Source organism: Oncorhynchus keta, chromosome 37 (genome assembly GCF_023373465.1).
Source record: "Oncorhynchus keta strain PuntledgeMale-10-30-2019 chromosome 37, Oket_V2, whole genome shotgun sequence".
NCBI lineage: Eukaryota > Metazoa > Chordata > Actinopteri > Salmoniformes > Salmonidae > Oncorhynchus > Oncorhynchus keta.
Genome location: NC_068457.1, coordinates 25285613 through 25308112, shown reverse-complemented (window position 1 = coordinate 25308112; position 22500 = coordinate 25285613). Strand labels below are relative to the sequence as shown.

At 53.0% G+C, this 22500-nt stretch overlaps 1 protein-coding gene across 3 annotated transcripts in view; it reads left to right on the top strand.

The window, feature by feature from the left end:
• Positions 1–22500, top strand: part of LOC127916785 (receptor tyrosine-protein kinase erbB-4-like) — a 419139-nt gene that overhangs the window by 272030 nt on the left and 124609 nt on the right. For all 3 annotated transcript variants that reach the window (XM_052499916.1, XM_052499915.1, XM_052499917.1), the window contains 2 exons: positions 2738–2937; positions 5199–5331. In XM_052499916.1, coding sequence (XP_052355876.1) covers positions 2738–2937; positions 5199–5331 — 333 coding nt within the window. The remainder of the gene's footprint in view (positions 1–2737; positions 2938–5198; positions 5332–22500) is intronic.

Here is a 22500-nt window from a genome sequence, read left to right as displayed (position 1 = left end):
GTCCCCTAGTATTCCCACCAGGTATAAAATAATCTATGTATTTAGGGAATCTGTCCCCTAGTATTCCCACCAGGTATAAAATAATCTATGTATTTAGGGAATCTGTCCCCTAGTATTCCCACCAGGTATAAAATAATCTATGTATTTAGGGAATCTGTCCCCTAGTATTCCCACCAGGTATAAAATAATCTATGTATTTAGGGAATCTGTCCCCTAGTATTCCCACCAGGTATAAAATAATCTATGTATTTGGAGAATCTGTCCCCTAGTATTCCCACCAGGTATAAAATAATCTATGTATTTAGGGAATCTGTCCCCAAGTATTCCCACCAGGTATAAAATAATCTATGTATTTAGGGAATCTGTCCCCTAGTATTCCCACCAGGTATAAAATAATCTATGTATTTAGGGAATCTGTCCCCAAGTATTCCCACCAGGTATAAAATAATCTATGTATTTAGGGAATCTGTCCCCTAGTATTCCCACCAGGTATAAAATAATCTATGTATTTAGGGAATCTGTCCCCAAGTATTCCCACCAGGTATAAAATAATCTATGTATTTGGAGAATCTGTCCCCTAGTATTCCCACCAGGTATAAAATAATCTATGTATTTAGGGAATCTGTCCCCTAGTATCCCCACCAGGTATAAAATAATCTATGTATTTAGGGAATCTGTCCCCAAGTATTCCCACCAGGTATAAAATAATCTATGTATTTAGGGAATCTGTCCCCTAGTATTCCCACCAGGTATAAAATAATCTATGTATTTGGAGAATCTGTCCCCTAGTATTAATAATATAATAATATATGCCATTTAGCAGACGCTTTTATCCAAAGCGACTTACAGTCATGTGTGCATACATTCTACGTATGGGTGGTCCCGGGAATCGAACCCACTACCCTGGCGTTACAAGCGCCATGCTCTACCAACTGTGCTACAGAAGGACCACCCACCAGGTATAAAATAATCTATGTATTTAGGGAATCTGTCCCCAGGTATCCCCACCAGGTATAAAATAATCTATGTATTTAGGGAATCTGTCCCCTAGTATTCCCACCAGGTATAAAATAATCTATGTATTTAGGGAATCTGTCCCCTAGTATTCCCACCAGGTATAAAATAATCTATGTATTTAGGGAATCTGTCCCCAAGTATTCCCACCAGGTATAAAATAATCTATGTATTTAGGGAATCTGTCCCCAAGTATTCCCACCAGGTATAAAATAATCTCTCTGTAGGTGATGGCGTTGTTATGAAAGGTTTGGGAATCACTTCCTTTTAGGTGTTTGTAGAATTTAACGGCTCTTCTCTGGATTTTGATAATTTGATGACACATTATTTTGTGTTTTACATCGTACACAGAGGATACTTTTAGCAGAATTCATTATGCAGAGTCTCAATTTGGTGTTTGTCCAATTTTGTGAATTCTTGGTTGGTGAGTGGACCCCATACTTCTCTCTCTCTCTCTCTCTCTCTCTCTCTCTCTCTCTCTCTCTCTCTCTCTCTCTCTCTCTCTCTCCCCGTCTCGCTCTCTCTCTCTCCCTGTTTCTCTCTCCCTCCCTGTTTCTCTCTCTCTCTCCCTGTTTCACTCTCTCTCTCTCTCTCTCTCTCTCTCTCTCTCTCTCTCTCTCTCTCTCTCTCTCTCTCTCTCTCTCTCTCTCTCTCTCTCTCTCTCTCTCTCAGTCCCCCCCTCTCTCTCTCTCTCTCTCTCTCTCTCTATCTCTCTCTCTCTCTCTCTCTCGCTCTCTCTCTCTCTCCTCTCTCTCTCTCCCTGTCCCTCTTCTCTCTCTCTCTCTCTCTCTCACACACACACACTCTCCTCACTCCTTCTGGTTCTTCTCTCTCTGCGCTGTATAGTTCTCTGCACTAATGATCAGCCGGGTTATGTTCTTCTAAGGGCCCCGTACAACCCGGGTTCCAAAAGGGCCCTTTGATGCTCCTAGCAACCCTTTTGATTAATATGTTGTTTTGATAACTGTTTTGCATTAGCTGATCGCAGCAAGATCCAAGGGGAGGCGCAGAGTCAAAGGAGTCAAAGGAGTTGCAGTGTCTTGTTTTCTAAATGATGTATTAGTTGGTAGTACACTCTGTACATGGAGGAGGACTGTCAAACTCAGCACAATCACATGTGATAGAGTCAACTGTCTAGAGCTGAATGCAGAACTCTCCGCCTACTCTCTCCTTCATTTTCATTTCATGACCCTCAGCTTTCAGCATCTTCTTCTGATTCTTCTCGCTCTTCTTCTCACTTTCTCTCTCTCTCTCTCTCTCTCTCTCTCTCTCTCTCTCTCTCTCTCTCTCTCTCTCTCTCTCTCTCTCTCTCTCTCTCTCTCTCTCTCTCTCTCTCTCTCTCTCTCTTCTCTCTCTCTCTCTCTTTCTCTCAAGTCAATTTTCAATCCCCTTCTCTCTTTTTCTCTCTCGGTTTTGCTCTCTTTCTCTCTCTCTCCCTCTCTCTCTCTCTCTCTCTCTCTCTCTCTCTCTCTCTCTCTCTCTCTCTCTCTCTCTCTCTCTCTCTCTCTCTCTCTCTCTCTCTCTCTCTCTCTCTCTCTCTCTCTCTCTCTCTCTCTCTCTCTCTCTCTCTCTCCGCTTTCTCTCTTTTAATGATGCTATTTCTTCTATTGATGCTAATCTATGTTCTATATATATTTTCTTTAACAACATGAATGGTTAAACAGAGCTCTCTCTCTCTCTCTCTCTCTCTCTCTCTCTCTCTCTCTCTCACACACACACACAGTGGGATCTCTCTGCTGATCCTGAAGCAGCGTTGGATCTCCTCTCTCCAGTTCCAGTCTCTGGATGAGATCAGTGCGGGCAACGTGTACATCACCAACAACAGCCGCCTGTGCTTCTACAACACCGTCAACTGGACCAGCCTGTTCCGCACCAGCAATCAGAAGGTGCTCATCCGCAACAACCGCGCCCCCAGCGAGTGCAGTGAGTGACACAGATTTGATCGCACATGCTTTGGTATGCACACACACCTGTTGTTGATTGCACAGACACACACGCACTTATTCAGGTATGTACACACGCACAGAGATGCAGGAGCAGAATTATACAGGTATGTACTCACGCACAGAGATGCAGGAGCAGACTTATTCAGGTATGTACACATGCACTAAGTCCACACAGTCACAAGTTTTCAACACTATGGTGTCATTCCGTTCTAGGGACCCCGCCCCCTACAGACACTAAACCCCTGATTCAGCTCTCTGCTGAACAAAGTGCTTACTGGGAAAGAACTTACTGAGTTGTAAGGTGTTGGAGAAAATGACAGGTTATGTGATTTTCTGTAGAGGGACTCCATGCATTCATGTCAGGGGATTGTATTACTCAGACCTCTTGTTTTGATTCAAGCACATAGAGAGTTTGATCCTATGCGAGATTTACTTTGTGTGGTTCCAGAACAAGAGCCAGCTCCATTTTGGCTCCATCAGGGTTCCAAAAGGCTAGTAGCCACAAGGATCCAGGCTTGGTCTATGGAGAGCTTGGAAACTAGGGCTGGACGGTAGCAGCTTGACACCTCAGCATCCTCAGATTAACACATTGGTCCTGTGAGATGGGGCTGGGAGTGAACAACACACATGTCACACTGATACAAGACAGACAATGAGAGAGTGAAGAGAGAGAGAGAGAGAGAGAGAGAGAGAGGGAGGGAGGGGAGGGAGGGAGGGAGGGAGGGAGGGAGGGAGGGAGGGAGGGAGGGAGGGAGGGAGGGAGGGAGGGAGGGAGGGAGGGAGGGAGGGAGGGGGAGGGATGCATGAGGAAGAGAGAGATGAGAGAAAGAGAAGGAAGGAAGGAAGGAAGGAAGGAAGGAAGGAAGGAAGGAAGGAAGGAAGGAAGGAAGAGGAAGGAGAGAGAGAGAGAGATGAAGATGAAGATGAAGATGAAGAGAAAGATAAAGACAAAGACAAAGGAGGACGTGTTGTGGAGTCTTCCTGCCAAGCAGTGGTTGATGTCATTAGCGTGTTAATGAGTCTTGCGGTGTGCTGTGGGATCAATAACCCTGTTAGGAGGCCTCTTCATTAGTCTCGCATCCAGCCATCGACCAGCCCAGACAATGGAGGGGGAGCTGTGGAAGTAGATTGGGACAGGGGGACAGGGGGACATGGCAGACGACTCACGCCAGGGAATGTGTCACTCACTGGGGCAGTCGATGAGGAAAGTGGATGGGCTTGTGGAGGTCAGCCGGGAGTGTCGTCAGATGCAGTGTCTATTGACTGTTTAAGTTTAAAACAGTGTTTTACAGTGTTGTAACAGGCCTGGGCAGAAAGAATGGTAGAGGTATGGGAAATACTGGTGACCACACACACACACACACACACACACACACACACACACACACACACACACACACACACACACACACACACACACACACACACACACACACACACACACACACACACACACACACACACACACACACACACACACACACACACACACACACACACACACACACACACACACACACACACACACACACACACACACACACACACACACACACACACACACACACACACACACACACACACACACACACACACACACACACACACACACACACACACACACACACACACACACACACACACACACACACATACACACACACACACACACACACACACACACACACACACACACACACACACACACACACACACACACACACACACACACACACACACACACACACACACACACACACACACACACACACACACACACACACACACACACACACACACACACACACTACCCTTTAGGCTACTTTCATCATGCGTTAGCACATATTGCCAATATAACATCCATGTTCTCACCTTATTGTGCTGTCATGAACAACTTTGTAATTTTCTACTTCATATCGCTGTGTCCCTGATATGTGTGTTTGTGTGTGGGTGTGTGTGTGTGCGCACGTGCACAAACGCGTGCGTGTTTGATCATATGTTTGCACTTGTGTGTGTTCTCAGGTCCATCTGTGTGTGTGTGTTCTCGGGTCCATCTGTGTGTGTGTGTTCTCGGGTCCATCTGTGTGTGTGTTCATATGTGTGTGTATGTTCTCAGGTCCATCTGTGTGTGTGTGTTCTCAGGTCCATCTGTGTGTGTGTTTCATCTGTGTGTGTGTTCATATGTGTGTGTTCTCGGGTCCATCTGTGTGTGTGTTCATATGTGTGTGTGCTCCACAGCCCAACAGAGGATGGTGTGTGACCGGCTGTGTTCTGAAGATGGTTGCTGGGGTCCAGGGCCTAACCAGTGCCTCTCCTGTCGTTACTTTAGCCGAGGACGTTCCTGTGTGCCGTCCTGCAACCTCTATGACGGGTGAGTTGACCAATCACATCCACAACCAGTGCTGCTGGCGCGATATCGACCAATGAATGGAGAGATGGCAGACATAACAGTATTGAATGTATGTTGGGTTTCATTCAAATAATTGTAGGTAGATATTTCCATTCTGGACACTTAACAGGGAATACTTCTTCGTAGTCTTCCTCTCTTCCTCACCATATCCTGGTTGGGTGGAAGTAATGAAAATGCCCTGAATTACAATACAATGAGCTTATTCTGGGTGAATAAACAAACGTGACTCTTACGGTGTCAGGTTAGCCTGTCCCCACAGGGGGAATCAGGGTCTGGTGTCAGGTTAGCCTGTCCCCACAGGGGGAATCAGGGTCTGGTGTCAGGTTAGCCTGTCCCCACAGGGGGAATCAGGGTCTGGTGTCAGGTTAGCCTGTCCCCACAGGGGGAATCAGGGTCTGGTGTCAGGTTAGCCTGTCCTCACAGGGGGAATCAGGGTCTGGTGTCAGGTTAGCCTGTCCCCACAGGGGGAATCAGGGTCTGGTGTCAGGTTAGCCTGTCAGGGGAATCACAGGGGGAATCAGGGTCTGGTGTCAGGTTAGCCTGTCCCCACAGGGGGAATCAGGGTCTGGTGTCAGGTTAGCCTGTCCTCACAGGGGGAATCAGGGTCTGGTGTCAGGTTAGCCTGTCCTCAGCCTGTCCTCACAGGGGGAATCAGGGTCTGGTGTCAGGTTAGCCTGTCCTCACAGGGGGAATCAGGGTCTGGTGTCAGGTTAGCCTGTCCTCACAGGGGGAATCAGGGTCTGGTGTCAGGTTAGCCTGTCAGGTTAGCCTGTCCCCACAGGGGGAATCAGGGTCTGGTGTCAGGTTAGCCTGTCCTCACAGGGGGAATCAGGGTCTGGTGTCAGGTTAGCCTGTCCTCACAGGGGGAATCAGGGTCTGGTGTCAGGTTAGCCTGTCCTCACAGGGGGAATCAGGGTCTGGTGTCAGGTTAGCCTGTCCTCACAGGGGGAATCAGGGTCTGGTGTCAGGTTAGCCTGTCCTCACAGGGGGAATCAGGGTCTGGTGTCAGGTTAGCCTGTCCTCACAGGGGGAATCAGGGTCTGGTGTCAGGTTAGCCTGTCCTCACAGGGGGAATCAGGGTCTGGTGTCAGGTTAGCCTGTCCCCACAGGGGGAATCAGGGTCTGGTGTCAGGTTAGCCTGTCCCCACAGGGGGAATCAGGGTCTGGTGTCAGGTTAGCCTGTCCCCACAGGGGGAATCAGGGTCTGGTGTCAGGTTAGCCTGTCCTCACAGGGGGAATCAGGGTCTGGTGTCAGGTTAGCCTGTCCTCACAGGGGGAATCAGGGTCTGGTGTCAGGTTAGCCTGTCCCCACAGGGGGAATCAGGGTCTGGTGTCAGGTTAGCCTGTCCCCACAGGGGGAATCAGGGTCTGGTGTCAGGTTAGCCTGTCCCCACAGGGGGAATCAGGGTCTGGTGTCAGGTTAGCCTGCCAGGGGAATCAGGGTCTGGTGTCAGGTTAGCCTGTCCTCACAGGGGGAATCAGGGTCTGGTGTCAGGTTAGCCTGTCCTCACAGGGGGAATCAGGGTCTGGTGTCAGGTTAGCCTGTCCTCACAGGGGGAATCAGGGTCTGGTGTCAGGTTAGCCTGTCCTCACAGGGGGAATCAGGGTCTGGTGTCAGGTTAGCCTGTCCTCACAGGGGGAATCAGGGTCTGGTGTCAGGTTAGCCTGTCCTCACAGGGGGAATCAGGGTCTGGTGTCAGGTTAGCCTGTCCTCACAGGGGGAATCAGGGTCTGGTGTCAGGTTAGCCTGTCCTCACAGGGTCTGGTGTCAATCACAGGGGGAATCAGGGTCTGGTGTCAGGTTAGCCTGTCCTCACAGGGGGAATCAGGGTCTGGTGTCAGGTTAGCCTGTAGCCAGGGTCTGGTGTCCTCACAGGGGGAATCAGGGTCTGGTGTCAGGTTAGCCTGTCCTCACAGGGGGAATCAGGGTCTGGTGTCAGGTTAGCCTGTCCTCACAGGGGGAATCAGGGTCTGGTGTCAGGTTAGCCTGTCCTCACAGGGGGAATCAGGGTCTGGTGTCAGGTTAGCCTGTCCCCACAGGGGGAATCAGGGTCTGGTGTCAGGTTAGCCTGTCCTCACAGGGGGAATCAGGGTCTGGTGTCAGGTTAGCCTGTCCTCACAGGGGAATCAGGGTCTGGTGTCAGGTTAGCCTGTCTGGTGTCAGGTTAGCCTGTCACAGGGGAATCAGGGTCTGGTGTCAGGTTAGCCTGTCCCCACAGGGGGAATCAGGGGGAAGGGTCTGGTGTCAGGTTAGCCTGTCCAGGGGAATCAGGGTCTGGTGTCAGCCTGGGGAATCAGGGTCTGGTGTCAGGTTAGCCTGTCCCCACAGGGGGAATCAGGGTCTGGTGTCAGGTTAGCCTGTCCTCACAGGGGGAATCAGGGTCTGGTGTCAGGTTAGCCTGTCCTCACAGGGGGAATCAGGGTCTGGTGTCAGGTTAGCCTGTCCCCACAGGGGGAATCAGGGTCTGGTGTCAGGTTAGCCTGTCCCCACAGGGGGAATCAGGGTCTGGTGTCAGGTTAGCCTGTCCCCACAGGGGGAATCAGGGTCTGGTGTCAGGTTAGCCTGTCCCCACAGGGGGAATCAGGGTCTGGCCTGTCAGGGGTCAGGGTCTGGCCTGTAGCCCCCACAGGGGGAATCAGGGTCTGGTGTCAGGTTAGCCTGTCCCCCTGTTAGCCTGTCCCCACAGGGGAATCAGGGTCTGGTGTCAGGTTAGCCTGTCCCCACAGGGGGAATCAGGGTCTGGTGTCAGGTTAGGTCCCACAGGGGGAATCAGGGTCTGGTGTCAGGTTAGCCTGTCCTCACAGGGGGAATCAGGGTCTGGTGTCAGGTTAGCCTGTCCCCACAGGGGGAATCAGGGTCTGGTGTCAGGTTAGCCTGTCCCCACAGGGGAATCAGGGTCTGGTGTCAGGTCTGGTGTCAGGTTAGCCTGTCCCCACAGGGGGAATCAGGGTCTGGTGTCAGGTTAGTTCACAGGGGAATCAGGGTCTGGTGTCAGGTTAGCCTGTCCCCAGGGGGAATCAGGGTCTGGTGTCAGCCTGTCCCCACAGGGGGAATCAGGGTCTGGTGTCAGGTTAGCCTGTCCCCACAGGGGGAATCAGGGTCTGGTGTCAGGTTAGCCTGTACCCACAGGGGGAATCAGGGTCTGGTGTCAGGTTAGCCTGTCCCCACAGGGGGAATCAGGGTCTGGTGTCAGGTTAGCCTGTCCCACAGGGGGAATCAGGGTCTGGTGTCAGGTTAGCCTGTCCTCACAGGGGGAATCAGGGTCTGGTGTCAGGTTAGCCTGTCCTCACAGGGGGAATCAGGGTCTGGTGTCAGGTTAGCCTGTCCTCACAGGGGGAATCAGGGTCTGGTGTCAGGTTAGCCTGTCCCCACAGGGGAATCAGGGTCTGGTGTCAGGTTAGCCTGTCCCCACAGGGGAATCAGGGTCTGGTGTCAGGTTAGCCTGTCCCCACAGGGGGAATCAGGGTCTGGTGTCAGGTTAGCCTGTCCTCACAGGGGGAATCAGGGTCTGGTGTCAGGTTAGCAGGGTCTGGTGTCAGGTTAGCCTGTCCCCACAGGGGAATCAGGGTCTGGTGTCAGGTTAGCCTGTCCCCACAGGGGAATCAGGGTCTGGTGTCAGGTTAGCCTGTCCCCACAGGGGGAATCAGGGTCTGGTGTCAGGTTAGCCTGTCCCCACAGGGGAATCAGGGTCTGGTGTCAGGTTAGCCTGTCAGGGTCTGGTGTCAGCCAGGGGGAATCAGGGTCTGGTGTCAGGTTAGCCTGTCCCCACAGGGGGAATCAGGGTCTGGTGTCAGGTTAGCCTGTCCTCACAGGGGGAATCAGGGTCTGGTGTCAGGTTAGCCTGTCCCCACAGGGGAATCAGGGTCTGGTGTCAGGTTAGCCTGTCCTCACAGGGGGAATCAGGGTCTGGTGTCAGGTTAGCCTGTCCTCACAGGGGAATCAGGGTCTGGTGTCAGGTTAGCCTGTCCCCACAGGGGAATCAGGGTCTGGTGTCAGGTTAGCCTGTCCCCACAGGGGGAATCAGGGTCTGGTGTCAGGTTAGCCTGTCCCCACAGGGGGAATCAGGGTCTGGTGTCAGGTTAGCCTGTCCCCACAGGGGAATCAGGGTCTGGTGTCAGGTTAGCCTGTCCCCACAGGGGAATCAGGGTCTGGTGTCAGGTTAGCCTGTCCCCACAGGGGAATCAGGGTCTGGTGTCAGGTTAGCCTGTCCCCACAGGGGGAATCAGGGTCTGGTGTCAGGTTAGCCTGTCCCCCCACAGGTTAGCCTGGGGAATCAGGGTCTGGTGTCAGGTTATCACAGGGGAATCAGGGTCTGGTGTCAGGTTAGCCTGTCCTCACAGGGGGAATCAGGGTCTGGTGTCAGGTTAGCCTGTCCCCACAGGGGGAATCAGGGTCTGGTGTCAGGTCCCCACAGGGGGAATCAGGGTCCTGTCCCCACAGGGGGAATCAGGGTCTGGTGTCAGGTTAGCCTGTCCCCACAGGGGGAATCAGGGTCTGGTGTCAGGTTAGCCTGTCCTCACAGGGGGAATCAGGGTCTGGTGTCAGGTTAGCCTGTCCTCACAGGGGGAATCAGGGTCTGGTGTCAGGTTAGCCTGTCCCCACAGGGGGAATCAGGGTCTGGTGTCAGGTTAGCCTGTCCCCACAGGGGGAATCAGGGTCTGGTGTCAGGTTAGCCTGTCCTCACAGGGGGAATCAGGGTCTGGTGTCAGGTTAGCCTGTCCTCACAGGGGGAATCAGGGTCTGGTGTCAGGTTAGCCTGTCCCCACAGGGGGAATCAGGGTCTGGTGTCAGGTTAGCCTGTCCCCACAGGGGGAATCAGGGTCTGGTGTCAGGTTAGCCTGTCCTCACAGGGGAATCAGGGTCTGGTGTCAGGTTAGCCTGTCCCCAGGGTCTGGTGTCAGGGGGGAATCAGGGTCTGGTGTCAGGTTAGCCTGTCCCCACAGGGGGAATCAGGGTCTGGTGTCAGGTTAGCCTGTCCCCACAGGGGAATCAGGGTCTGGTGTCAGGTTAGCCTGTCCCCACAGGGGAATCAGGGTCTGGTGTCAGGTTAGCCTGTACCCACAGGGGGAATCAGGTCCCCACAGGGGAATCAGGGTCTGGTGTCAGGTTAGCCTGTCCCACAGGGGGTCAGGGTCCTGCCTGTCCCCACAGGGGAATCAGGGTCTGGTGTCAGGTTAGCCTGTCCCCACAGGGGAATCAGGGTCTGGTGTCAGGTTAGCCTGTCCCCACAGGGGGAATCAGGGTCTGGTGTCAGGTTAGCCTGTCCTCACAGGGGGAATCAGGGTCTGGTGTCAGGTTAGCCTGTCCTCACAGGGGGAATCAGGGTCTGGTGTCAGGTTAGCCTGTCCCCACAGGGGAAGGGTCAGGGTCTGGTGTCAGGTTAGCCTGTCCTCACAGGGGGAATCAGGGTCTGGTGTCAGGTTAGCCTGTCCTCAGGGTCTGGTGTCAGGGGAATCAGGGTCTGGTGTCAGGTTAGCCTGTCCTCACAGGGGGAATCAGGGTCTGGTGTCAGGTTAGCCTGTCCCCACAGGGGAATCAGGGTCTGGTGTCAGGTTAGCCTGTCCTCACAGGGGGAATCAGGGTCTGGTGTCAGGTTAGCCTGTACCCACAGGGGAATCAGGGTCTGGTGTCAGGTTAGCCTGTCCCTCACAGGGGAATCAGGGTCTGGTGTCAGGTTAGCCTGTCCTCACAGGGGGAATCAGGGTCTGGTGTCAGGTTAGCCTGTCCTCACAGGGGGAATCAGGGTCTGGTGTCAGGTTAGCCTGTCCTCACAGGGGGAATCAGGGTCTGGTGTCAGGTTAGCCTGTCCCCACAGGGGGAATCAGGGTCTGGTGTCAGGTTAGCCTGTCCCCACAGGGGGAATCAGGGTCTGGTGTCAGGTTAGCCTGTCCTCACAGGGGGAATCAGGGTCTGGTGTCAGGTTAGCCTGTCCCCACAGGGGGAATCAGGGTCTGGTGTCAGGTTAGCCTGTCCCCACAGGGGGAATCAGGGTCTGGTGTCAGGTTAGCCTGTCCCCACAGGGGGAATCAGGGTCTGGTGTCAGGTTAGCCTGTCCCCACAGGGGGAATCAGGGTCTGGTGTCAGGTTAGCCTGTCCTCACAGGGGGAATCAGGGTCTGGTGTCAGGTTAGCCTGTCCCCACAGGGGGAATCAGGGTCTGGTGTCAGGTTAGCCTGTCCCCACAGGGGGAATCAGGGTCTGGTGTCAGGTTAGCCTGTCCCCACAGGGGGAAATCAGGGGTCTCAGGGGTGTCAGGTTAGCCTGTCCCCACAGGGGGAATCAGGGTCTGGTGTCAGGTTAGCCTGTCCCCACAGGGGGAATCAGGGTCTGGTGTCAGGTTAGCCTGTCCCCACAGGGGGAATCAGGGTCTGGTGTCAGGTTAGCCTGTCCCCACAGGGGGAATCAGGGTCTGGTGTCAGGTTAGCCTGTCCCCACAGGGGGAATCAGGGTCTGGTGTCAGGTTAGCCTGTCCCCACAGGGGGAATCAGGGTCTGGTGTCAGGTTAGCCTGTCCCCACAGGGGGAATCAGGGTCTGGTGTCAGGTTAGCCTGTCCCCACAGGGGAATCAGGGTCTGGTGTCAGGTTAGCCTGTCCCCACAGGGGGAATCAGGGTCTGGTGTCAGGTTAGCCTGTCCCCACAGGGGAATCAGGGTCTGGTGTCAGGTTAGCCTGTAGCCCCACAGGGGGAATCAGGGTCTGGTGTCAGGTTAGCCTGTCCTCACAGGGGAATCAGGGTCTGGTGTCAGGTTAGCCTGTCCCCACAGGGGGAATCAGGGTCTGGGAATCAGGGGGTCTGGTGTCAGGTTAGCCTGTCCCCACAGGGGGAATCAGGGTCTGGTGTCAGGTTAGCCTGTCCTCACAGGGGGAATCAGGGTCTGGTGTCAGGTTAGCCTGTCCCCACAGGGGAATCAGGGTCTGGTGTCAGGTTAGCCTGTCCCCACAGGGGAATCAGGGTCTGGTGTCAGGTTAGCCTGTCCCCACAGGGGGAATCAGGGTCTGGTGTCAGGTTAGCCTGTCCCCACAGGGGGAATCAGGGTCTGGTGTCAGGTTAGCCTGTCAGGGGGAATCCCACAGGGGAATCAGGGTCTGGTGTCAGGTTAGCCTGTCCTCACAGGGGGAATCAGGGTCTGGTGTCAGGTTAGCCTGTCCTCACAGGGGGAATCAGGGTCTGGTGTCAGGTTAGCCTGTCCTCACAGGGGGAATCAGGGTCTGGTGTCAGGTTAGCCTGTCCCCACAGGGGGAATCAGGGTCTGGTGTCAGGTTAGCCTGTCCCCACAGGGGGAATCAGGGTCTGGTGTCAGGTTAGCCTGTACCCACAGGGGGAATCAGGGTCTGGTGTCAGGTTAGCCTGTCCCCACAGGGGGAATCAGGGTCTGGTGTCAGGTTAGCCTGTACCCACAGGGGGAATCAGGGTCTGGTGTCAGGTTAGCCTGTCCCCACAGGGGGAATCAGGGTCTGGTGTCAGGTTAGCCTGTCCCCACAGGGGGAATCAGGGTCTGGTGTCAGGTTAGCCTGTCCTCACAGGGGGAATCAGGGTCTGGTGTCAGGTTAGCCTGTCCCACAGGGGAATCAGGGTCTGGTGTCAGGTTAGCCTGTACCCACAGGGGGAATCAGGGTCTGGTGTCAGGTTAGCCTGTCCTCACAGGGGAATCAGGGTCTGGTGTCAGGTTAGCCTGTACCCACAGGGGGAATCAGGGTCTGGTGTCAGGTTAGCCTGTCCTCACAGGGGAATCAGGGTCTGGTGTCAGGTTAGCCTGTCCTCACAGGGGGAATCAGGGTCTGGTGTCAGGTTAGCCTGTCCCCACAGGGGGAATCAGGGTCTGGTGTCAGGTTAGCCTGTCCCCACAGGGGGAATCAGGGTCTGGTGTCAGGTTAGCCTGTACCCACAGGGGGAATCAGGGTCTGGTGTCAGGTTAGCCTGTCCCCACAGGGGGAATCAGGGTCTGGTGTCAGGTTAGCCTGTCCCCACAGGGGGAATCAGGGTCTGGTGTCAGGTTAGCCTGTCCCCACAGGGGGAATCAGGGTCTGGTGTCAGGTTAGCCTGTACCCACAGGGGGAATCAGGGTCTGGTGTCAGGTTAGCCTGTCCCCACAGGGGGAATCGGGGTCTGGTGTCAGGTTAGCCTGTACCCACAGGGGGAATCAGGGTCTGGTGTCAGGTTAGCCTGTCCCCACAGGGGGAATCAGGGTCTGGTGTCAGGTTAGCCTGTACCCACAGGGGGAATCAGGGTCTGGTGTCAGGTTAGCCTGTCCCCACAGGGGGAATCAGGGTCTGGTGTCAGGTTAGCCTGTACCCACAGGGGGAATCAGGGTCTGGTGTCAGGTTAGCCTGTCCCCACAGGGGGAATCAGGGTCTGGTGTCAGGTTAGCCTGTACCCACAGGGGGAATCAGGGTCTGGTGTCAGGTTAGCCTGTCCCCACAGGGGGAATCAGGGTCTGGTGTCAGGTTAGCCTGTACCCACAGGGGGAATCAGGGTCTGGTGTCAGGTTAGCCTGTCCCCACAGGGGGAATCAGGGTCTGGTGTCAGGTTAGCCTGTCCCCACAGGGGGAATCAGGGTCTGGTGTCAGGTTAGCCTGTCCCCACAGGGGGAATCAGGGTCTGGTGTCAGGTTAGCCTGTCCCCACAGGGGGAATCAGGGTCTGGTGTCAGGTTAGCCTGTACCCACAGGGGGAATCAGGGTCTGGTGTCAGGTTAGCCTGTCCCCACAGGGGGAATCAGGGTCTGGTGTCAGGTTAGCCTGTCCCCACAGGGGGAATCAGGGTCTGGTGTCAGGTTAGCCTGTCCCCACAGGGGGAATCAGGGTCTGGTGTCAGGTTAGCCTGTCCCCACAGGGGGAATCAGGGTCTGGTGTCAGGTTAGCCTGTCCCCACAGGGGGAATCAGGGTCTGGTGTCAGGTTAGCCTGTCCCCACAGGGGGAACCAGTGCCTGGTGTCAGGTTAGCCTGTCCTCACAGGGGGAATCAGGGTCTGGTGTCAGGTTAGCCTGTCCTCACAGGGGGAATCAGGGTCTGGTGTCAGGTTAGCCTGTCCCCACAGGGGGAATCAGGGTCTGGTGTCAGGTTAGCCTGTCCTCACAGGGGGAATCAGGGTCTGGTGTCAGGTTAGCCTGTCCTCACAGGGGAATCAGGGTCTGGTGTCAGGTTAGCCTGTCCCCACAGGGGGAATCAGGGTCTGGTGTCAGGTTAGCCTGTCCTCACAGGGGGAATCAGGGTCTGGTGTCAGGTTAGCCTGTCCTCACAGGGGGAATCAGGGTCTGGTGTCAGGTTAGCCTGTCCCCACAGGGGGAATCAGGGTCTGGTGTCAGGTTAGCCTGTCCTCCCAGGGGAACCAGTGTCTGGTGTCAGGTTAGCCTGTCCCCACAGGGGGAACCAGTGTCTGGTGTCAGGTTAGCCTGTCCCCACAGGGGGAATCAGTGTCTGGTGTCAGGTTAGCCTGTCCCCACAGGGGGAATCAGGGTCTGGTGTCAGGTTAGCCTGTCCCCACAGGGGGAATCGGTGTCTGGGTCTGGTGTCAGGTTAGCCTGTCCCCACAGGGGGAATCGGGGTCTGGTGTCAGGTTAGCCTGGGGAATCAGGGTCTGGTGTCAGGTTAGCCTGTCCCCACAGGGGAATCAGGGTCTGGTGTCAGGTTAGCCTGTCCCCACAGGGGAATCAGGGTCTGGTGTCAGGTTAGCCTGTCCCCACAGGGGAATCAGGGTCTGGTGTCAGGTTAGCCTGTCCCCACAGGGGAATCAGGGTCTGGTGTCAGGTTAGCCTGTCCCCACAGGGGGAATCAGGGTCTGGTGTCAGGTTAGCCTGTCCCCACAGGGGAATCAGGGTCTGGTGTCAGGTTAGCCTGTCCCCACAGGGGGAATCAGGGTCTGGTGTCAGGTTAGCCTGTACCCACAGGGGGAATCAGGGTCTGGTGTCAGGTTAGCCTGTCCCCACAGGGGGAATCAGGGTCTGGTGTCAGGTTAGCCTGTCCTCACAGGGGGAATCAGGGTCTGGTGTCAGGTTAGCCTGTCCTCACAGAGGGAACCAGTGTCTGTGTTTCTCCATCACGCCCATTTCTCCTCTGTGTGCTTTATGTGGGGGGAGGTGTTTGAAGTCGGCAGGAAAAAGAGCTCACAGCTGAGACTTTGAAGAAGATGAAGAGGAGGGGGGGGGGTAAAAAGCAGCTGGATAATGACGTCCTCTGTGAGAACCGAACTGTGATCACGTGGAGAGGCAGGAGGTGGTACATGACGTCTTGATCGATCAGCTCGCAGACAGAGCACTGCAGACATGTACCAGACTTGTGTTCAACAGTATGTGTTGTCCTCCCAATGCTTTAGCTGCTCTTCATTGAGCTTGCATGCAAAATGCAAACCCTGCAAATCTGTCCTTCCTATAGCCTCCTATAGCCTCCTATAATCTCCTATAATCTCCTATAACATCATATAGCCTCCCATAACCTCCTCTAGCCTCCTATAGCCTCCTATAGCCTCCTATAGCCTCCTATAATCTCCTATAACATCCTATAGCCTCCCATAACCTCCTCTAGCCTCCTATAGCCTCCTATAGCCTCCTATAGCCTCCTATAACCTCCTATAGCCTCATATAACCTCCCATAGCCTCCTACAGCCTCATATAGCCTCCTATAGCCTCCTATAACCTCATATAGCCTCCTATAGCATCCTATAACCTCCTATAACCTCATATAGCCTCCTATAACCTCATATAGCCTCCTATAGCCTCCTATAGCCTCATATAGCTTCCTATAGACATTTACATTTCAGTCATTTAGCAGACGCTCTTATCCAGAGCGAATTACAAATTGGTGCATTCACCTTATGACATCCAGTGGAACAGCCACTTTACAAAAGTGCATCTAAATCTTTTAAGGGGGGTGAGAAGGATTACTTTATCCTATCCTAGGTATTCCTTAAAGAGGTGGGGTTTCAGGTGTCTCCGGAAGGTGGTGATTGACTCCGCTGTCCTGGCGTCGTGAGGGAGTTTGTTCCACCATTGGGGGCCAGAGCAGCGAACAGTTTTGACTGGGCTGAGCGGGAACTGTACTTCCTCAGAGGTAGGGAGGCGAGCAGGCCAGAGGTGGATGAACGCAGTGCCCTTGTTTGGGTGTAGGGCCTGATCAGAGCCTGGAGGTACTGAGGTGCCGTTCCCCTCACAGCTCCGTAGGCAAGCACCATGGTCTTGTAGCGGATGCGAGCTTCAACTGGAAGCCAGTGGAGAGAGCGGAGGAGCGGGGTGACGTGAGAGAACTTGGGAAGGTTGAACACCAGACGGGCTGCGGCGTTCTGGATGAGTTGTAGGGGTTTAATGGCACAGGCAGGGAGCCCAGCCAACAGCGAGTTGCAGTGTGAGGCAGGGTCGTACTCTGCGGATGTTGTAGAGCATGAACCTACAGGAACGGGCCACCGCCTTGATGTTAGTTGAGAACGACAGGGTGTTGTCCAGGATCACACCAAGGTTCTTAGCGCTCTGGGAGGAGGACACAATGGAGTTGTCAACCGTGATGGCGAGATCATGGAACGGGCAGTCCTTCCCCGGGAGGAAGAGCAGCTCCGTCTTGCCGAGGTTCAGCTTGAGGTGGTGATCCGTCATCCACACTGATATGTCTGCCAGACATGCAGAGATGCGATTCGCCACTGGTCATCAGAAGGGGGAAAGGAGAAGATTAATTGTGTGTCGTCTGCATAGCAATGATAGGAGAGACCATGTGAGGTTATGACAGAGCCAAGTGACTTGGTGTATAGCGAGAATAGGAGAGGGCCTAGAACAGAGCCCTGGGGGACACCAGTGGTGAGAGCGCGTGGTGAGGAGACAGATTCTCGCCACGCCACCTGGTAGGAGCGACCTGTCAGGTAGGACGCAATCCAAGCGTGGGCCGCGCCGGAGATGCCCAACTCGGAGAGGGTGGAGAGGAGGATCTGATGGTTCACAGTATCGAAGGCAGCCGATAGGTCTAGAAGGATGAGAGCAGAGGAGAGAGAGTTAGCTTTAGCAGTGCGGAGCGCCTCCGTGATACAGAGAAGAGCAGTCTCAGTTGAATGACTAGTCTTGAAACCTGACTGATTTGGATCAAGAAGGTCATTCTGAGAGAGATAGCGGGAGAGCTGGCCAAGGACGGCACGTTCAAGAGTTTTGGAGAGAAAAGAAAGAAGGGATACTGGTCTGTAGTTGTTGACATCGGAGGGATCGAGTGTAGGTTTTTTCAGAAGAGGTGCAACTCTCGCTCTCTTGAAGACGGAAGGGACGTAGCCAGCGGTCAGGGATGAGTTGATGAGCGAGGTGAGGTAAGGGAGAAGGTCTCCGGAAATGGTCTGGAGAAGAGAGGAGGGGATAGGGTCAAGCGGGCAGGTTGTTGGGCGGCCGGCCGTCACAAGACGCGAGATTTCATCTGGAGAGAGAGGGAGTAAGAGGTCAGAGCACAGGGTAGGGCAGTGTGAGCAGAACCAGCGGTGTCGTTTGACTTAGCAAACGAGGATCGGATGTCGTCGACCTTCTTTTCAAAATGGTTGACGAAGTCATCTGCAGAGAGGGAGGGGGGGGGGATTCAGGAGGGAGGAGAAGGTGGCAAAGAGCTTCCTAGGGTTAGAGGCAGATGCTTGGAATTTAGAGTGGTAGAAAGTGGCTTTAGCAGCAGAGACAGAGGAGGAAAATGTAGAGAGGAGGGAGTGAAAGGATGCCAGGTCCGCAGGGAGGCGAGTTTTCCTCCATTTCCGCTCGGCTGCCCGGAACCCTCCTGTAGCCTCCTGTAGCCCTCCTATAGCCTCCTATAACCTCCTGTAGCCCTCCTGTAGCCCTCCCGTAGCCCTCCTATAGCCTCCTTAAGCCTCCTGTAGCCCTCCTGTAGCCCTCCTGTAGCCCTCCTGTAGCCCTCCTTTAGCCTCCTGTAGCCCTCCTGTAGCCCTCCCGTAGCCTCCTGTTGCCTCCTATAGCCTCCTGTAGCCCTCCTATAACCTCCTGTAGCCCTACTGTACCCCTCCTGTAGCCCTCCTATAGCCTCCTGTAGCCCTCCTGTAGCCCTCCTATAGCCTCGTGTAGCCTCCAATAATCCTCCTATAGCCTACTGTAGCCTAATTCATTTCAGTGTCTTTAGATATTTTTGTCAGATGTTACTATGGAATACTGAAGTATACTTACAAATATTTCATAAGTGTCAAAGGCTTTTATTGACAACTACGTGAAGTTGATGCAAAGAGTCAGTATTTGCAGTGTTGACCCTTCTTTTTCAAGACCTCTGCAATCCGCCCTGGCATGCTGTCAATTAAATTCTGGGCCATATCCTGACTGATGGCAGCCCATTCTTGCATAATCAATGCTTGGAGTTTGTCAGAATTTGTGGGTTTTTGTTTGTCCACCCGCCTCTTGGGGATTGACCATAAATTCTCAATGAGATTAAGATCTGGGGTGTTTCCTGGCCATGGACCCATAATATCTGTTTTGTTCCCTGAGACACTTAGTTATCACTTTTGCCTTATGGCAAGATGCTCCATCATGCTGGAAAAGGCATTGTTCGTAATCAAACTGTTCCTGGATGATTGGGAGAAGTTGGTACCATTCTTTATTCATTCATGGCTGTGTTCTCAGCCACTCCCTTGGCTGAGAAGCAACCCCACACATGAATGTTCTCAGGATGCTTTACTGTTGGCATGACACAGGACTGATGGTAGCGCTCACCTGGTCTTCTCCGGACAATATTTCTTCCGGATGCCCCAAACAATCAGAAAGGGGATTCATCAGATAAAATGACTTTACCCCAGTCCTCAGCAGTCCAATCCCTGTACCTTTTGCAGTATATCAGTCTGTCCCTGATGTTTTTCCTGGAGAGAAGTGGCTTCTTTGCTGCCCTTCTTGACACTAGGCCATCCTCCAAAAGTCTTCGCCTCAATGTGCGTGCAGATGCACTCACACCTGCCTGCTGCCATTCCTGAGCAGACTCTGTACTGGTGATGCCCCGATCCCACAGCTGAATCATCTTTAGGAGACGGTCCTGGCGCTTGCTGGACTTTCTTGGGTGCCCTGAAGCCTTCTTCACAACAATTGAACCGCTCTCCTTGAAGTTCTTGATGATCCGATAAATGGTTGATTTAGGTGCAATCTTACTGGCAGCAATATCCTTGCCTGTGAAGCCCTTTTTGTGCAAAGCAATGATGACGGCACGTATTTCCTTGCAGATAACCATGGTTGACAGAGGAAGAACAATGCTTCCAAGCACCACCCTCCTTTTGAAGCTTCCAGTCTGTTATTCAAACTCAATCAGCATGACAGAGTGATCCCCAGAATTGTCCTTGTCAACACTCACACACCTGTGTTAACGAGATAATCACTGACATGATGTCAGCTGGTCCTTTTGTGGCAGGGCTGAAATGCAGTGGAAATGTTTTTGGGGGATTCAGTACATTTGCATGGCAAATTCATCTGATCATTCTTCATAACATTCTGGAGTACATGCAAATTGCCATCATACAAACTGAGGCAGCAGACCTTGTGAAAATTAATATTTGTGTCATTCTCAAAACCTTTGGCCACGACTGTAGTCAAACTGATTGACTTCTGGTTTTAAAAACTAGGCCTATTTAACTCTCCATCTCTGTGCCTTTGCCTTTCTAAATGAGAGTCAAGTTAATTCTCACACTGAAAGGCCAGCGAATAAAAGAACAGGGAGAAAGAGGGAAAAAATCCTGTGCTCTCGTGGCCGCGGGGGAACGGAAGGAGGAGGATTAGAAAACCTTGAAAGTGTTTAATTAAAAAAGTTGTTCTCGTGAGTTGGCCGTGTGGCGTCAGGTTCGCCTCTGGCGCAGGCACCACTCGACCGGAAAGAGCCTCAGTCCTGCCAAATTCCTGCTAAAATGCTGCTAATCCCCATCACCCCTTCTCCCTGAAGACAGTGGTGTGCGTTTGGCGTACACGCCCCAACCAACTGCAACGCACAAGGAAAACCAAGGAGAAGGAACCAGCGGAATGAATGGAAAGGATTGTTCAATTCAGCGGGGAACAACTGCCGTGGAACCTTCCTTTGTCTTCCGTGATACTCCTACATTTTTCTCTGAACAAAAGACAGCCTTCTTCCATCACCCAGCCTTTTCAAAAGGATTCCTCTGGAAACTGCTTCCTGAGAAAAAATAATAATTTAGTTTAAAAAGAGGAGAGAGAAATGGAGGAGAGGAGGGTGGAGAGGGGAGGGTGGAGGTGGGAGGGAGGGAGGAAGGAAGAAATAGGGAGGAGGGTGGTTGGATGGAGGCGGGAGGAGGGCGGGAGGAAGGAAGAAATAGGGTGGAGGGTGGTTGGATGGAGGAGGGAGGAGGGAGGGAGGAAGGAAGAAATAGGGTGGAGGGTGGTTGGATGGAGGAGGGAGGAGGAGGGTGGAGGGTGGTTGGATGGAGGAGGGAGGAGGGCGGGAGGAAGGAGGAGGGTGGAGGGAGGAGGGCGGAGAGAGGGAGGAGGGTGGAGGGTGAAAGGAGGTGGAGGGAGGATGGAGGATGGAGAAGGGTGGACTACTGCCACACTGCCCTTTGGTGTGGTGGCACGCTGCTCTGTGTCCAATTGAACATGCTATTTTTATATGTACTGGCAATTTATCTGGACTGATGCTTTATCTGATGATTGGAACAGGGCATAGAATAAAGACTTACTATATGTGTCCCAAATGACACCCTATCCCCTATATAGTGCACTATTTTAGTCCAGGGCCCATAGGGATCTGGTCCAAGGGTGTTATTTGGGACTGAGACACAGCCATGATTCCTCATCATGTCTGACCCTTTCTCCAACTTATCACGTCCCCTCTAATGATATACAGTATTCTGATTCCTCATCATATCTGACCCTTTCTCCAACTCATCTCATCCCCTCTAATGATATACAGTATTCTGATTCCTCATCATGTCTGACCCTTTCTCCAACTCATCTCATCCCCTCTAATGATATACAGTATTCTGATTCCTCATCATATCTGACCCTTTCTCCAACTCATCACATCCCCTCTAATGATATACAGTATTCTGATTCCTCATCATATCTGACCCTTTCTCCAACTCATCTCATCCCCTCTAATGATATACAGTATTCTGATTCCTCATCATATCTGACCCTTTCTCCAACTCATCACATCCCCTCTAATGATATACAGGACTCTCTAAAATATCCCGCATGCTGAATTCCAAATCAACCTCTAGCCTACTACTCCCTAGTCCCCGCTGTAGATCTCTAGAGGAGATTAGATTGGACGTTTTCACCACCTAGCCAATCAGAAGGTAATGTGAAGCCATTACCCATAATGTTTATACAGTATCTAGCCAATCTTCTCAGATATACAGGAGTGGGCCAGGGTCGATTTAGAATTGAGCAGTTGAGTAGCATTATAGAGCCATGATAAACCATTTCCCCGACTGCAAGACAGTTACAACATGACCTGAACACATCTAACTGCTTCCATAGGCATTTCCTTGCTGAGAGAAAGTAGGGCCTGCATGTTTATGTACTGTACTGTATCCCTCCACTCTGCTGAGTCTTAGTCCCAGTAGGAGCGACAATCTCTCACATCTGAAAAGTATACTATCGACAGCCAGCCTATCGACAGCCAGCCTATCGACAGCCAGCCCCATATTCACCGACACCATCCTTCAAAGCATTATCTGATGGTGGTGCTGATGTGGACACGAACAGCGGGGTGTCGATATCTCTTCCCCTCCTCTCCTCTCCTGCCCTCCTCTCCTCTTCTCCTCCCCTATCTTCCCCTCTCCTCCACTGCTCCCCTCTTCTCTTCCCCTCCCCTCCTCCCCTCCTCTCCTGTCCTGCCCTCCTCCCCTCTTCTCTTCCCCTCCCCCCCTCCCCTCCTTCTCTTCTATCCTTTATTCTCTCCTCCTCTCCACTCCTCTTCCCATTGTGGCCTTAGGTTTTGTGGGTGTGTGTCTCAGTCATATGATTAGAGAAAACACACACACACACACACACACACACACACACACACACACACACACACACACACACACACACACACACACACACACACACACACACACACACACACACACACACACACACACATATTGACTCTGCTAAGCCTGTTACTATATCAGACGTATTGACTCTGCTAAGCCTGTTACTATATCAGACATAATTATTGACTCTGCTAAGCCTGTTACTA